This window comes from Podarcis erhardii, assembly GCF_964252035.2.
Source record: "Podarcis erhardii genome assembly, chromosome: 15".
NCBI lineage: Eukaryota > Metazoa > Chordata > Lepidosauria > Squamata > Lacertidae > Podarcis > Podarcis erhardii.
Window position 1 is genome coordinate 8,696,310 of NC_138505.1, and position 14,784 is coordinate 8,711,093.

The 14,784-nt window shown below is 49.1% G+C and overlaps 1 protein-coding gene and 1 long non-coding RNA gene across 18 annotated transcripts in view; both read right to left on the reverse strand.

Annotated features, from left to right (window-relative positions):
• The window catches only part of TPM3 (tropomyosin 3), a gene marked incomplete at its 3' end in the record, with an annotated part of 75,574 nt that overhangs the window by 13,778 nt on the left and 47,012 nt on the right, over nt 1-14,784 (reverse strand). For 9 of the 17 annotated variants that reach the window (XM_081841271.1, XM_081841266.1, XM_081841268.1 and 6 more), the window contains 3 exons: nt 7,545-7,620; nt 4,731-4,793; nt 4,289-4,358 (listed from right to left, as the gene is read on the reverse strand). In XM_081841271.1, the coding sequence (XP_081697397.1) occupies nt 4,289-4,358; nt 4,731-4,793; nt 7,545-7,620 (209 nt within the window). Of the gene's footprint in view, nt 1-4,288; nt 4,359-4,730; nt 4,794-7,544; nt 7,621-11,078; nt 11,155-14,784 lie in introns of all 17 variants that reach the window. The other 8 variants (XM_081841272.1, XM_081841267.1, XM_081841269.1 and 5 more) reach the window with 1 other exon arrangement.
• LOC309330151 lies at nt 8,309-9,959 on the reverse strand. The gene is made up of 2 exons (XR_014151316.1): nt 9,426-9,959; nt 8,309-8,408 (listed from the first exon to the last, which is right to left on the reverse strand). It is a non-coding gene; the product is annotated as an uncharacterized lncRNA (long non-coding RNA).

A 14,784-nucleotide genomic window follows, 5' to 3' on the forward strand; every position in this document is an offset into this window, starting at 1 on the left:
GAATGTTTTTATTAAAAGAAATATATTAACGGTGGAATTGTATATTTGAACGTGAATGGGATTTTGGAAATGGTAATAACGAAAATTATAAATAAATTCTTGTAAAAGCCTTTATGTCAGGAATGGGGAAGCTGTGGGCAAGGTCCTGTTTTGACACACTTCCTCAGATGGTAGCCCCGCAAAAGTGTTTCAGGGCCCTGACTGCCGTTCTCAGGGCCGTTTGCAGCCTGCAGCTCTGTTGCAGGGCTGTTTCTCTCTACAGAGACGTTACTGTATTCCAAGAGCATAATAGGGTCCAGAGTTATGGGCAGCCTGTCATCAGCTGCTTAGACTGAGCATCCTTCAGCACAACAGTAACAATTTTGTGCTGTGTGGGTTTGCTGTAAATAATAATAATAATAATAATAATAATAATAATAATAATAATAATTTATGCCCCACCCATCCGGGTTCCCCCAGCCACTCATATTTTGCAAGGGGAGAAGTGATGCCACAGAAGAGGGGCCACCGCAGAATGTGCCCCGGTTGCCCCATTTTGGGGTCACTGCCCTATGGCATTATGTAGGGTGTAGTGCCATGAGTTGAGATTCCCCAGAAGTTAAGCTCTGCCAGAGACGGCTTGCTAATCTTAAGTGAGCAGTCGACAAATACTGGGAAAGTATCACTGATTGAGCTTTTGAGAAAGAACCGACACTGAAGCATCCAGTCAACTGCAAAGAGTTTCCTGAGTCGCTATTTGGCCTTTTCCGAAAGTTGACTCTTATGACCTGTGGGTCACGCCACAAACTACTGCAATTGTGTCTTGACTTGGGCTTTTGAGTGCCAGCTGCATTTCAGTTTCTTTGCATTGGGGCCATGAGCTCACAAACAGCTCGACGAACAAAGAAGTGAAAGAATTTTTTTTAAAAAAAAAGTAAGAGGAAAAAACACACTATGATACCAGTACTGGATTTAGGGTGGAGCTGTTTCACGGCATAGGACGCCTAGTTGAGAGGGTGCAAAATAATAATTTTTAAAAAATGGAAAATTTGAAAATAATATATGGGGCAAGGTGCCAAATTCTGTCCTCACTCAGGGTACCATATTACCAAAGTCCGCCCCTCTGACGATAGACAAGAACGACAAGGCAAAGCAATATACCTGAGCCACATCTTGCAATTCGGATTTCAAATCTGGGCAGAGGAGTGATTTTACAGACTTTTTGCGAAATGGAACGGGAGAAGAAATGGATACTCTTGGAATTCCGCTGGAGATACAGGCTTGGCTTGCTAAATTATCCCAAGTTAATGGAAGGAACACTTTCCGTCCTTGAAAACACACACCCTGGGACACACACACACACACACACACACACACACACACACACACACACACACCATATCCTTCAGGAAGTCCCTCACATCTTCCATAGAGGCTTGGGGGAGGTCACAGAGGGGACAGGAGCTAGTCAAGTTCCCTTCCAATTAACATCCTCAGCTTTTATTTTGTTTTTAAGTTGTGCTTGGGTTGTTTATAAAGTGAGGGGGGGGAGTGTTTGATCCCCTGCTAAATTTGCTCGTTTGCCCTCTGACGAAGAAATGAGCAGTCCATAATTTTAATGGTAGGTTTGTTGTAGCTGTGAGAATAACAACAGGAAAAACCCCAGAAACCCAGAAGACAAAAGTTTTTCTAAAAGTTAACCAGATAAACCCTAACTTCTGTCTTCTGTTGGTTTTCCTGTTGTTATTCTGTCTCTCGCAGCTACAATAAACCTACCATTAAAATTAGGGACTGGTCATTTCTTCGTCAGAGGGCAAACAGGCAAACTTAGCAGGGGATCAAATACTTCCCCCCCCCCTCACTGTATCTACTTACAAGCTGCCCAGAAAACTTTGTTTCAGGACAGCACACGAAACATCATTGTTAAATTAAAAAAACCTGAACACACTCATTTGCATTCGAACCATAAATGCCACATTTGGGAGTTTAAAACACTTAAGAACCTATTCTCTTTTTTATATATATAAAAAGATGTTTCAAAGGTTAAGAAAGAGTTGGAAAAGTGGACCACCCTCTGCTAGCCAGATCCAGAACTGGCCTACTCTCCGTGGGCCATGTTTGGCAGGGAGGTGGAGTCACCCAACCGGTCAGTCGCCTTCAGTCATGTCTTAGAATCAGGAGCACACAAAAGCACGTCCCCGACTCCCTTCCTTTCTAGCAAAGCCAGGGCTGCAAAGGAAGAATCTGGCATCCCTTTACCTGCCGAAAGCGGGGCTCGCAGCAGGGATCGGAAGCAACCTGGGGAAAAGCTTGCATTTGCCACCGCTTTTGAAAGGCGGATCCTGTTTCCACAGGAACAGCTGCAAATGCATTTGACATCTGGTGTGCAGGACCGGGGGGGGGGGGAGAGAGAGAGAAATGGCCTTGCAGGTCAAAACAGGGCCCCTGGCAGGTTTAATTTCACCCACGGAGGTTTTTCACCTGCATGCTTTTCCCTGACCAACACCCACTGGGTTTTTTGAGAGCATAATTGAAATAAAGGAGGGTTCTTTGTTTCTCCCCAAGGTCTAAAGGATGACGCCCTCCCTTGGGCAGGAAAGAGCTCTTGGGAACACGGCCGCACCTGTTCACTCCTAGCAGATTAAACAGTGAGAGTGGGCAGGTGAACACCCTCTGAATCTCCAGTGTTGCAAAGGTACTCTTAGATGGGGCCAGGCCTGTGGTGAACAAACATATTTCCACTTCCCTTATCAGCACAGAGCCGAGTTAACTTTCGCCTGATCTTTTAAAAGCGATTCAGCTACAGGTAATTCCAGGAGACATTTCAGACACAGCTGGTTTTCTGTGTGGGCTTCCAAGGAGTGGAATGGGGGGGGGGGGCAAACCCTCACCCTACCCCCAATAAATGCTGTCCGAAGTGCATTGCTTCTGGGTTGGCGGTAGTCGACAAATCCTCCACCAGAGAGGGGAAGGCTAGACAAGGCCCCAGGGGCTTCTAGCTGCTAACCTCTACTGCAGGCATAGGCAAACTCTGGCCCTCCAGATGTTTGGGACTACAATTCCCATCATCCCTAGCTAGCAGGACCAGTGGTCAGGGATGATGGGAATTGTAGTCCCAAAAACATCTGGAGGGCCAGAGTTTGCCTATGCCTGCTCTACTGCAAGGAGGGCTGCCTACATGTTACTTAGGCCGCAGCTCAGCCGCGATACCCCCAATTGTAAAATCAAGGCAATTCAGAAAGGACTGCTTTTCAAGATAGGACCAAGGGCCTCAGCAATAAAGAGCCCGGGGGCATGTACAGAGTGCAACTCCCTTTGCCAATGAAGAACCTTTGCACCGAGTAAGATTCTTGCTTTTTTTTTTTTTCATTTTATGATTCCTGGTAATGGTGATGGATGATTAACAAGTGATGATTTTATACTGATGTTCCTTGACTTCCTTTCATTTACATTCCCAAGGATTTGGAGTCACAGTCGATGGCACTTTTAGAAGCTGGCAAAGGGGGTCAGCGAGTCCGTAAGTTTGGAAAAGCCTCGTCTCAAGCTAGGTGCAAAATGCACCAGGAAAGAGACACTTAAAGTCAATTTCATGCATCCATCTTGGAGTGGGGAACAAGGCTTTAAAAACAATGAAGTTGCCAGAATGGACAGATGGGGGAGCAGAGGGGGAAAGGTAAATGACGGCTTAAGGTTGCTTGGACTACATCTCCCATCACCCAACCACTGGGACAATGCCAGCTGGGGCTGATGGGAGTTGTAGTCCGACATCATATTGGGGGCAAGGTTGGAGAATGCTGGGCTTAGGCTCCCTCCGGCCTTCAAGAAGCAGAGACCACTGGAGGGCAAACAAAACAAAAAGGAGGGTCGAAGGGGGTCTTAACTCCCCCCTGGCCTCACCCCAAGCAGTTTTCAAAGTCCACACTGCACTGCAGACAGACAGACAGACGGGCCACATATTCTACTGACACACAAACGTATTCTGTTTCTAGGGCTCCTAGACACAGGACCAGAATAATCAAGAGCTGCGTGTACAGGTACAAAACACCAGACCTGACGTCAAGGTAAAAGAGAGAGAAATAAAGGCAGAGGGTTGCTAACCCTGCTGCTGATACGATGTCACTGGCCTACAACTCCCAACATCCCCTTGACCAGCACCAGCAGGGGCTGATGGGAGTTAAGAATCTGCAACAACCAGTCACCAGGGTGGCGAAATAAAATCACGGCATGCTATGTGCTGTTATCAAGGAAGAAGCACCCGTTTAGCTGGATTCTCCCTATCCAACTCCACCACCCTCCTGCCCACACCTACCTTCCAAGTCATCAATGGTCTTCTCCAGCTTGGCTACTGACCGCTCAGCAAACTCGGCACGGGTCTCAGCCTGGGAAAGGGAGAAAGAATCACTGTCAGTCAAGAAAGGGGAGGTCTGATCTATTCGATCTCCCGCCTCCATTGGTCTGTCCCCTGGCGGGGGGGGGGGGGAGCGGGGTTTACATTACAAGCAGGGCTGCATATTGATTATGTCCAAACTCTTCCCAATGTGCCATGCCTCTGGAGATACTAGTCAAGTCTATTAGATAGGCAGACAGAGTGGTGTTGTTGGGACTACAATTTCCATCAGCCCCGGCCAGCAAGGCTGATGGCCAGGGATGATGGGAGTTGTAGTTCAGCAACATCTTGCCTCATGTTGCCAAGGAGCGGCCCAAGAAAGGACACCCACCCGCCTTGACCCTTCGCATAAGGCATAGCTCACCTCCTTGAGTTTGTCGGTCAAGATCTTGATCTCCTCTTCATATTTATCCTCTTTTTGAGAGTACTGGGGGGAGAGAAGACACAGCTCAGGGTCCAGACATAGCAAGGCGACTCACTACCAGCACCCCACTGCAAAGGCCAGATCCCACTCTCAACAGCTTTCTTTAAGTTTAATGGAAAACTTAAAGAAACAGACCTTCTCCTGCCATAGAGAGGGCGAAGGCAGAATGGAAACGACAGCCAACGTGGTACAGTTGTTAAGAGTGTTGCGTTCATTCTGGGAGAGAAACCAGGCCTTCAATCCCAGCTTGGCCACTAAGCTTACTGGGAGAGCTTGGGTCAGCCGCTGGCTCTCAGCCTGCCCTACCCCACAAGGTTGTTGTGAGGATAAGTAGGGGTAAGGATAGAAAGATGCCTCCAGCTCTTAGAGGGAGGGGAGGAGAGCAGTCCTGAGACAGGGTTTTTATTCTCCTTGCACTCCCAAGGGCTTCCAGGGACGCACATCTTGCGTTTATCGTTAGCCAAGACATGCCTAGATAGAATACTAATGCCAAAAGGGTCGTGTTCTTTAAAGCAGAGGTTTTTTAACCCAGTCTATTTGTCTTTACACATGAAACTGCTTTGTTAAATATTAACAAGTATATTTTACAGGAAGCAATTTGTTCGTTCCATTTACAAGAGGAGAGGCTGGAAAAAACAAGTTGTACCAGAGCTCAGTGAAAAATCTGTGCGCCCTTCCAGACATTGCTACACTACAACTCCCGTCAGGCAGAGGGCCTTCTCAGTAGTGGCACCCACACTGTGGAATACCCTCCCATCAGATGTGAAGGAAATAAGCAGCTATCTTAATCTTTAAAAGACATCTGAAGGCAGCCCTGTTTAGGGAAGTTTTTAATATTTAACGCTGTATTGTTTTTAACACTCAATTGGGAGCTGCCCAGAGTGGTTGGAGAAACTCGGCCAGATGGGTGGGGTATAAATAATATTATATTATTATTATTATTATTATTATTATTATTATTATTATTATTATTAATTGAATTTATATACACCGCCCTATACCCACAGGTCTAAGGGCAGTTCACATAAAAAGATCACAGTATATAAAATAAAAATAAAGGCAATAGCTCAATAATACACCCACTCCCCCCAAAAAAGAGCCACATGCCTCGATTCCAGAACACAGGGAGCTGCCTTATAGCCAGAACTCTTGCCCCCACCAGCCCAGTATCATCTCTACTCATCTGGCAGCAGCTCCCTAGGGTCACCACCCCACCCCACCACCTGATCCTTTAACTGGAGGAGCCGGGGATCAAACCCAAGACCCTTCTGCGAGCTACGCCTTCCGCTGATCTGACCCTTCCTCCACTGCCGACGCTTCTCTGCCTCCTGGCTCCCGAAGGAGCTGCTCTGTACATCCTGCCCTGGGCTCGGGCAGACGGGTTCCTAGGACAAGGCTTTCTCAGGAGGAGGAGCAGCAGCCCCCAGAGACATTTTAATGGGGTGCCTGCTTGCCATTCATTTCAGCAGCCAGCACACAACAGGAATATTGCCAAGGGCTTCCTGCCACCGCTTGTGAGTGTTTTAGTTTTAGTTTTGTTTCTTTCGGGGCTTCAAGCCATTTTAAAGTTGTGTCTTTGTACAAAGTTATTTTAAACGCCACCATGGAAAAGTGACCATTGCAGGGACCTTATCCCTGCTGGAGGGACCTTGAGACACCTGATGCAGCTTTCTTTACCTAATACAGTGGTGCCTCGCAAGACGAAATTAATCCGTTCAGTGAGTCTCTTCGTATAGCGGTTTTTTCGTCTTGCGAAGCAAGCCCATTGACAGCTTAGCGGATTAGCGCTATTAGCGGTTTAGCGGCTTATCAGCTTAGCGGATCAGCTGATAAGCGGCTTAGCTGTTTAGAAAAAGGGGGGGGAGGGGAAAAAAACCCGCAGGAACTTGCAAGACATTTTCGTCTTGCGAAGCAAGCCCATAGGGAAATTTGTTTTGCGAAGCGCCTCCAAAACGGAAAACCCTTTCGTCTAGCGGGTTTTCCGTCTTGCGAGGCGTTTGTCTTGCGGGGCACCACTGTATCCTTCCAGCAGGAGAGCTGATCATTGCTCTTGAGTCAGAAAAGGAGAGATTCTGCCCTGCTGTGTACCCCACAGATGGCTGCCCAGTTTGAACCACCAGCTCTCCCTACAAAGTAAATACAGTGGTACCTCAGGTTACATACGCTTCAGGTTACAGACTCCGCTAACCCAGAAATAGTGCTTCAGGTTAAGAACTTTGCTTCAGGATGAGAACAGAAATCGTGCTCCGGCGGCGCGGCAGCAGCAGAAGGCCCCATTAGATAAAGTGCTGCTTCAGCTTAAGAACAGCTTCAGGTTAAGAATGGACCTCCAGAACGAATTAAGTACTTAACCCGAGGTACCACTGTATATTATTCCTCACAAGAGATAGCTGGTGTTACTAGTGAAATCGAGGAGACTTTGAACTGTAAATGGCTTATCTTTAAAAGTAAGGAATTTCCATAAAGTGAGTGTTTTAGTTTTTAACTGGCCCCTGCTGGATCAGGCCAATGGCTCATGTACAAGCCCAGATGGTCAGCTGTCATGGATGCTTCAGGTGTGATTGCAGGGGGTTTGACTAGATGACCCTTGGGGTCCCCCCTTTCAATTCTACGATTCTATACAGGGCCTCTTGACGTCTTCATTGTATACTTTCCAGGTTTCAACTGAGTAAACACGGAAGCATTATCAGGGGGTGGGTGGGAGGGAAAGGCTATTCCTCCGGCCACAGTGGGGAGGAGTATAGCCAGCCCTACCTTCTCAGCCTGAGCCTCAAGGGACTTGAGGTTGTTGGTGACATTCTTCAGCTCCTCTTCCAGCTCCGAACATTTGCTGCAGTGTGTTTGCCGAGGAGGGCGGGGAAGGGAGTAAGAGAGGAAGCCAGAGAGAGAGAGAGAGAGAAATAATGGATGGGAAAGGGAGAAAAAGGAGGACAGGAGAGAAAGAGAAAAGAGTGAATCCATGGATCGAAGGGACTTCAGGAGAGGGGCCTAACAAGGCCAACAATGGCTCCCCGTCCACGGGAGATAAAAGGTTTTGAGGACCCAGGCACCGGCCAAAGACAACACCTTGCAGGCTCTGTAAATCAGGTCACGTAGGAATTTGTGTGTGTGTGTGTGTGTGTGTGTGTGCGCGCATATTATAGGCTTGAAGTCTGGCGACTGCGCTTTGTACCGTCTGAACTGCTCTAGAGTTTTGTTTGCTACATCTGTGCCAGTTTCCAGTTCATATTTGGGCACATTTTAATGTGTTGTCTCTGACCAATACAGTCATACCTCAGGTTCAAGACGCTTCAGGTTGCGCGTTTTCGGGTTACGGACGCACCGAAACCCGGAAGTACCGGAACAGGTTACTTCCGGCGCTTGTGCATGTGCAGAAGTACTAAATTGTGCTTTGCACATGTACAGAAGCGCTGAATCGTGACCCGCGCATGCACAGACGCGGCGCTGTGGGTTGCGAATGTGCCTCCCGCATGGATCACGTTTGCAACCCGAGCATCCACTGTAAAGCCTTTTTTTAAAAAAAGGAGTAGCCAGTCATTGGGCCTACAATACCTATCGTCCATGATGTCCAGAAATCACTGACTGATGATTTGTTAATTATTCTACAATTGTGACAGTCTACAGTGGTGCCTCGCAAGACGAAATTAATTCGTTCCGCAAGTCTCTTCGTCTTGCGAGTTTTTCGTCTTGCGATGCACGGTTTTCCATAGGAATGCATTGAAAATCAATTAATGCGTTCCTATGGAAGCCGCCTTCCCCCGACCTCTTCTGGCGGGCGGCATTTTAAAATCATCCGGGACAGCGGAGGACTTCTCCGCTGTCCGGGCGATTTAAAAGCCCCTGGGAAGGCAAGCAGGGGGGACAAAGACTTGCCCCCCGCCTGCCTTCAGAAGAGGTCCAGGACAGGCTTCGCGGACCTCTCCGCAAGCAGCGGGAGCGCTCCTTGCGGAGAGTTGCCAGCGCACCCAGGCTTCGCGGCCCCGCCGCCCGGTTTCAGGACATCGTTCCGATGCCAGGCGGCGGGGGGAGGCTTTCTCGCCCCGCCGCCCGGCATCGGGACGATGCCCCGAAGCCGGGCGGCGGGGGGAGGAGTTCCTGCCCCGCCGCCCGGCATCGGGACGATGCCCTGAAGCCGGGCGGCGGGGGGAGGCTTTCCCGCCCCGAAGCCGGGCGGCGGGGGGAGGCGTTCCCGCCCCGCCGCTCGGCTTCGGGACATCGTTCCGATGCCGGGCGGCGGGGGGAGACTTTCCCGCCCCGCCGCCCGGCTTCGGGACATCGTTCCGATGCCGGGCGGCGGGGGGAGACTTTCCCGCCCCGCCGCTCAGCTTCGGGACATCGTTCCGATGCCGGGCGGCGGGGGGAGGCGTTCCCGCCTCGCCGCCCGGCATCGGGGCATCCTTCCGAAGCCCGGCGGCGGGAGGAGGTGTCCCCGCCCCGCCGCCAGGCTTCGGAGGAGGTCCGAGGACAGCGGGGAAGACGAGCTGCGCTTCCCCACTGTCCCGGAGATTTCCCTATGGGCTGTCGTCTTGCGAAGCAAGCCCATAGGGAAATTCGTCTTGCGAAGCGCCTCCAAAACGGAAAACCCTTTCGTCTAGCGGGTTTTCCGTCTTGCGAGGCGTTCGTCTTGCGGGGCACCACTGTATTGTTGTTATTGTTTGTGAGCCGCTTTGTGACTCGTGTGAGTGAAAATTGGCATAGAAACATAACAAATTATTGAATGGAATGAATTGGCACTACAACACCCATTGTCCACAACCCCTGGGGCCACCTGAGGCTCTTTTCCATGCTCTCACCCCCACCAGGAGGTCCGGAGGATGGCAACACGAGAACAGGGACTTTTCAGTGGTGGCTCCCTGCTTGCGGAACGCTCTCTCCTGAGAGGCTCGACTGGCACCATCAACTGAATAGCTCTGGGCACCTTCCAAAATGTTTGTTTTCTACCAGGCCTCTGGCTTTTAACTATCTGTGGCTTCCTTGGGCATGTGAGGTATTTTAAATCTTGCCTTTTAAAAAAACCCAGCATGAATATGTTTTAGATTTTTCTACAGATTTTTTAATGCTGGTTTTCATGTATGTGTTCATTCTAAGATACTTTGAGTTACTTTTTCTTTTTTAAGCAACTAATAAGTTCAGTAAAAGATTACAGTCCTACCTTGGGTTAAATATCCTTCAGGTTGAGCGTTTTCTTTTTTTTTTTTATAATAAATTTTTATTGAAATTTTTCCATAAAAAACAATAAACCAATCCATTTATATATCACATATTTCGCCTTGTTTGGACCTCCCTCAACTTCTCTGACAATCTTTCGTAGTTCAAATCCTCTCCTCACATTCCTTCTTTAGATATTGCCATTAAATATTATATTTCTATCCTTGCTTGCCTTTTGGCAATACTCCTTCTATTTTCACAAAGCTTCTTTGAAACACGCTAGCGTTGTGCTATCCTCACATATGTTTTTCAAATACTCTGTAAATTTCCCCCAGTCCTCAATGAATTTCTGGTCTTTTTGGTATCTAATTTTCCCTGTTAATTTGTCTAACTCTGCGTAGTCTGTTAGTTTTGACCTCCATTCCTCCAAAGTCGGAAGGTTGAGCGTTTTCAGGTTACACTCCGCGGCGACCCGGAAGTAACGGAAGTGTTACTTTCGGGTTTCACCGCTCGCGCAAGCACAGACGCTCAAAATGATGTCACGTGCATGCACGGAAGCGGCAAAACGCGACCCGTGCATGCGCAGTTGCATGTTACGTTCTACTCAGGATGCAAATGGGGCTCCGGAACGGATCCAGTTCGCATCCAGAGGTACCACTGTATTACTGACTAATAAGTTCAGTAAATAAAACGTCAGGAGCATTAGCACAACGGGGATTTTTGCATACACATACACACACACATACACACACACACACACACACACACACACAAGCACGACTACATAGCCTGCAAGCTGCCGCGAAAAGCTGCCTGGTAGGCTCTGGGTCCAGGGTGCAAACCTTGCCTGGAATCCATTAGGCCTCACTGCCATCCTGAAGGAAGCCGCTGTGCCACGGAGCAGGGCCCCAGCAGCCGCAACCTGCTCGGCAGGAAAAGTAAAATGAAGCCAGTTGAAGTCAGAGACAGAGAGAAAAAATACAGAGAAAGCAAGCAAAGCGTATTGAGGAAGCGAGAGGAGAAATGCGCTCGAAGGAGCTTTCTTCTTTTCTTTTCTTTTCGGGGGAAAGAAATGGGGAGCAGCACGGGCGTTCGATGGAGCCGAGGGTTGGGGGGGGGGCGGGCAGGAAGGGTTAGTACCTTTTCTTCAGCCTGAGCAAGGAACTTCAAGTTTTGGTCCATCAACCGGATCTGCTCATCCAAGTCCCGGCAACGGCTGTTTAGAAAGGCAGGACCGCGTCGGCAGGCACAAGTTCGGATGGGGTGTTGGGTTGGGTTGGGGGCAAAAGGAGCAGCAACGGAAAGGACACACACACACACACACACACACACACACAAAGCAGAGCCATAAAAAAGGGGGGGGAGAGAAGAAAAAAAAAGTCTGTCACAACATGCAGGCTTGGCGGGGTAAGGAAAGAGGTTTTACAAAGGGGGAGAGAGAGATGGCACAATTCTACAGGCCTCATGCCAGGCAGGGGATATTTCCTGAGAAGACCTGTTACACCAGACCCAGAAGTGTGATGGTGAAGTGAGGTTATAAAGCGGCACCCTGGCCGCCTCCACAGAAAGCCCTCTGAGTGTCGGTTGAGGTTCCTGCGCACAGCTGTCAACTTTCAGATTTGAAAATAAGGGATCAGCAGCCTCGAAAATAAGGGATCAGCGGCCTCACCTGTCCCGGGGACAGTCTACGGGATATCTAACAATCCGGGATAGAAGCGGGAAGCAGTGGGAAACGGCGCTGGAATATGGGAATTTCCCACAAAAAAGGGAAGGTTGACAGCTATGTTCCTGCACAAGGAGTGGTTCTGTGTGAGTGGACTGCGAACAAGATAGCTGCCAGCTGCTGAAAGGGAGGAGGGCAACTGGCTCAAACACAGCCAGATGGGTGGGTATAAATATTTATTATTATTATTATTAATAAGAAGAAGAAGAAGAAGGCAGGCCCCACAGCAGGGCCCCAAATGGCCCTCTCTTCCCTTCCAATGACAGGGACTGTGCATGCCAAGGGAGTCTGCGAGAGTGCAGGCCGGTTCTTACCAGGCCACAATAGGGGCGAAAAAACTTAAATATTAAAACCTATTGTCCTTAAGGCTGCAGAGAAACTCAGGGGTAAGAGGGTGAAGTGATGACGCTTGGGGTGTCACAAGAACACGCAAAATAATATTCCCTTGTGTTTCAGACAAGGTTGCATGGGGCCTGCACAGCTGGCAAAATGCAGACATTTGGCACAAGAAAAAAAAACACTCTACCTTGGTGTGTGTGGTTTTTTTTTTGGGGGGGGGGGTTGCATGTGGTTTCAAATTCAGATAGTTTCGCATTTTGCAGTTTTATGTGGTTGGTTTTGGTTTTTTTCAGGTGGGATACACACAGTCCCAACTGAGAGGGGATAATTTCCAGCCAGGAATTGCACAGGAGTTAATGAAAAACTCACAATGTAGAGCAGGTTTTTTTGCAGGGGGATGGGGATAGAATTGTAGTCCTCCTGATGTTGCTGGAGTACAACTCCCATCAGCAGCCAGCCAGCATGGCCCAATGGCCTGGGATGATGAAAGGCGGAGGAGCCTGACAACATCTGGGCCACAGGGCCGCCCACCTTGATGCAGAAGCCCATTTTAGCTCCGTGGGGAGGCTGTTTCCATCCCCTGAGCATGCTGCTGAGCCATGCGTCTCCACCCCATCTGCTTCTCATGCTCCACAGCTGGAGAAGGGCGATGGTGATGGGCTCAACCATAAAGATGAGACACTCTCCCAGAGGACAGCCTCCCCACCCCTGCTACCAGGAACCACATGGGGAAGCTGTGTAAGATCTTCTGCATAATTGTAGTCATGAAGGAGAGAAAGGCAGAGTGGCTGGCCCACGGCAACGAAGATGGGAGCACCACAGTGAGAGGGTGGGCCGGGGGTGGCAGTGAGGAAAAGGAGGTGAGGGCTGTTGTGCAGGCCCTGTGCAAGAGATCTACACACAACAAGCACAAGCGTGCAACACTTAGTGAGTGTAGCCCTGAGTGCACGTCTATATGGCAAACTAGCGTCAGTTTTCACAGCAACGCCACTGGTAAAACAGTTCAGCCCAGTAAAAGGATGCTGGGAATTCTGGTTCAGCAAAAGGTGCCAGGAATTGGGAGAGGATTCAGGGAGCTGTAGTTTTGTTAAGGGTGTGCAGAGTTGTTAAGAGACACCCCTCCCCAATTCACAGAGTTACAATTCCCAGAGAGATTTAGCGTTCAATCCCTCTTCTTCCCAGGGAATTCTGGGAATTACGAGGGGCAACGACGCTCGGCACCCTTAACCAACTAGAGTTCCCAGAATTCTTTGAGGGAAGTCAGGGTTGCTTCAAGAGCTTTAAATGCGCGGTGCAAATGGGGACGTAGAAACACAGCTTTCCGTGAGAAGAAACAACGGAAACTAGTCGCAGATACCGTCTTACGGCATTAGATGTGCAGCCAGTGTGTTTATATTTTAGAGGGGAAAACCTACTGGTGGGAACTTCACCTCACAGATAGGCAGAGCACAAGTTCTGAAGTAAATGGTTTCCAGTTACCCCAACAACATTCTCTCCGAAGCTAACTTGTGAAGTAGGATCTCAGGCTCCCAATTAATATTTTTTAAAGGGCCGTGGGACAAAGGAAAACAACATATGGCATTAATAGCGCTTGCAGGGAACATATTTCAGCCATCTTGCAAAAACGACAGGCCTGTCCTTATCAGGCAGCTGCGGAAGATTCGCTCATTTTTGGCAAGGGGCAAAACTCTTGTTGGGGGCAGGGAGTATCACAATGTGTGTTTTTTGCCCAAATGTGGCCTTTCCAGGACCTAGAAGCATGCTTGGCATTTTTTGCAGACTGTCTCGTTTCCTCCTCTTAGCCCCCCCTCCCCTCCATCCATCACATCAGCACCCCAGATGTGAAGCAGATGAGATGGAGCCCCAGACACACATCTGGAAGACTGTAACAGGGTGGCCCAGCCATGTTCGAATACAATGAATGAACCCCAAATGAGTGGACCAGGGGGTGGGCTTGTCACAAATCTCGCCTGTTTCAGAGATATGTGCAGTGGGGGGGGGAGGAACAAGGCCCGTTATTGTAACCGGACACTGGAATGTCCTGCTGCGGGAAATCTGTCTGGCATTCTGTATTTGCCGCTGGATTTTTGGTGCTTCTGTCCTGATCTTGGGTATGGCGCCTGACATGACTGACACCCAAGTGCTTTTAAATTATTGTTATTCCCTTTTTTTAATCTCACTGTGAGCCAGAATGTGTATATCACACCAATATGATGAAATCACCTTTGTTCCACTTTTTCCTAACATGGGCCACAATCGCGCTACACACTGAAAGTGCTATGATACCACTTTGAGCTGTCATTTGATAAGGTATACCTGAAGGAGCGTCTCTACCCCCATTGTTCCACCCGGACACTGAGATCCAGCGCCGACGGCCTTCTGGTGGTTCCCTCACTGTGAGAAGCCAAGTTACAGGGAACCAGGCAAAGGGCCTTCTCAGTAGTGGCGCCCACCCTGTGGAACACCCTCCCATCAGATGTCAAAGAGATAAACAACTACCTGATGTTTAGAAGACACCTGGAGGCAGCCCTGTTTAGGGACGTTTTTAATGACTGGTGTTTTAATGTATTTTTAATCTCTGTTGGAAGCTGCCCAGAGTGGCTGGGGAAACCCAGCCAGATGGGCGGGGTACAAATAATAAATTATTATTATTATTATAAGAGTGCTGAGAATTCTTAGGAGATCCCTATGGCCCAGCCAGAGCTATTATTTCCCAGAGTTCCCTGGGAAGAGGGATTGACTGCTAAACCACTTTGGGAATTGTAGCTCGGGGGGGGGGGGACC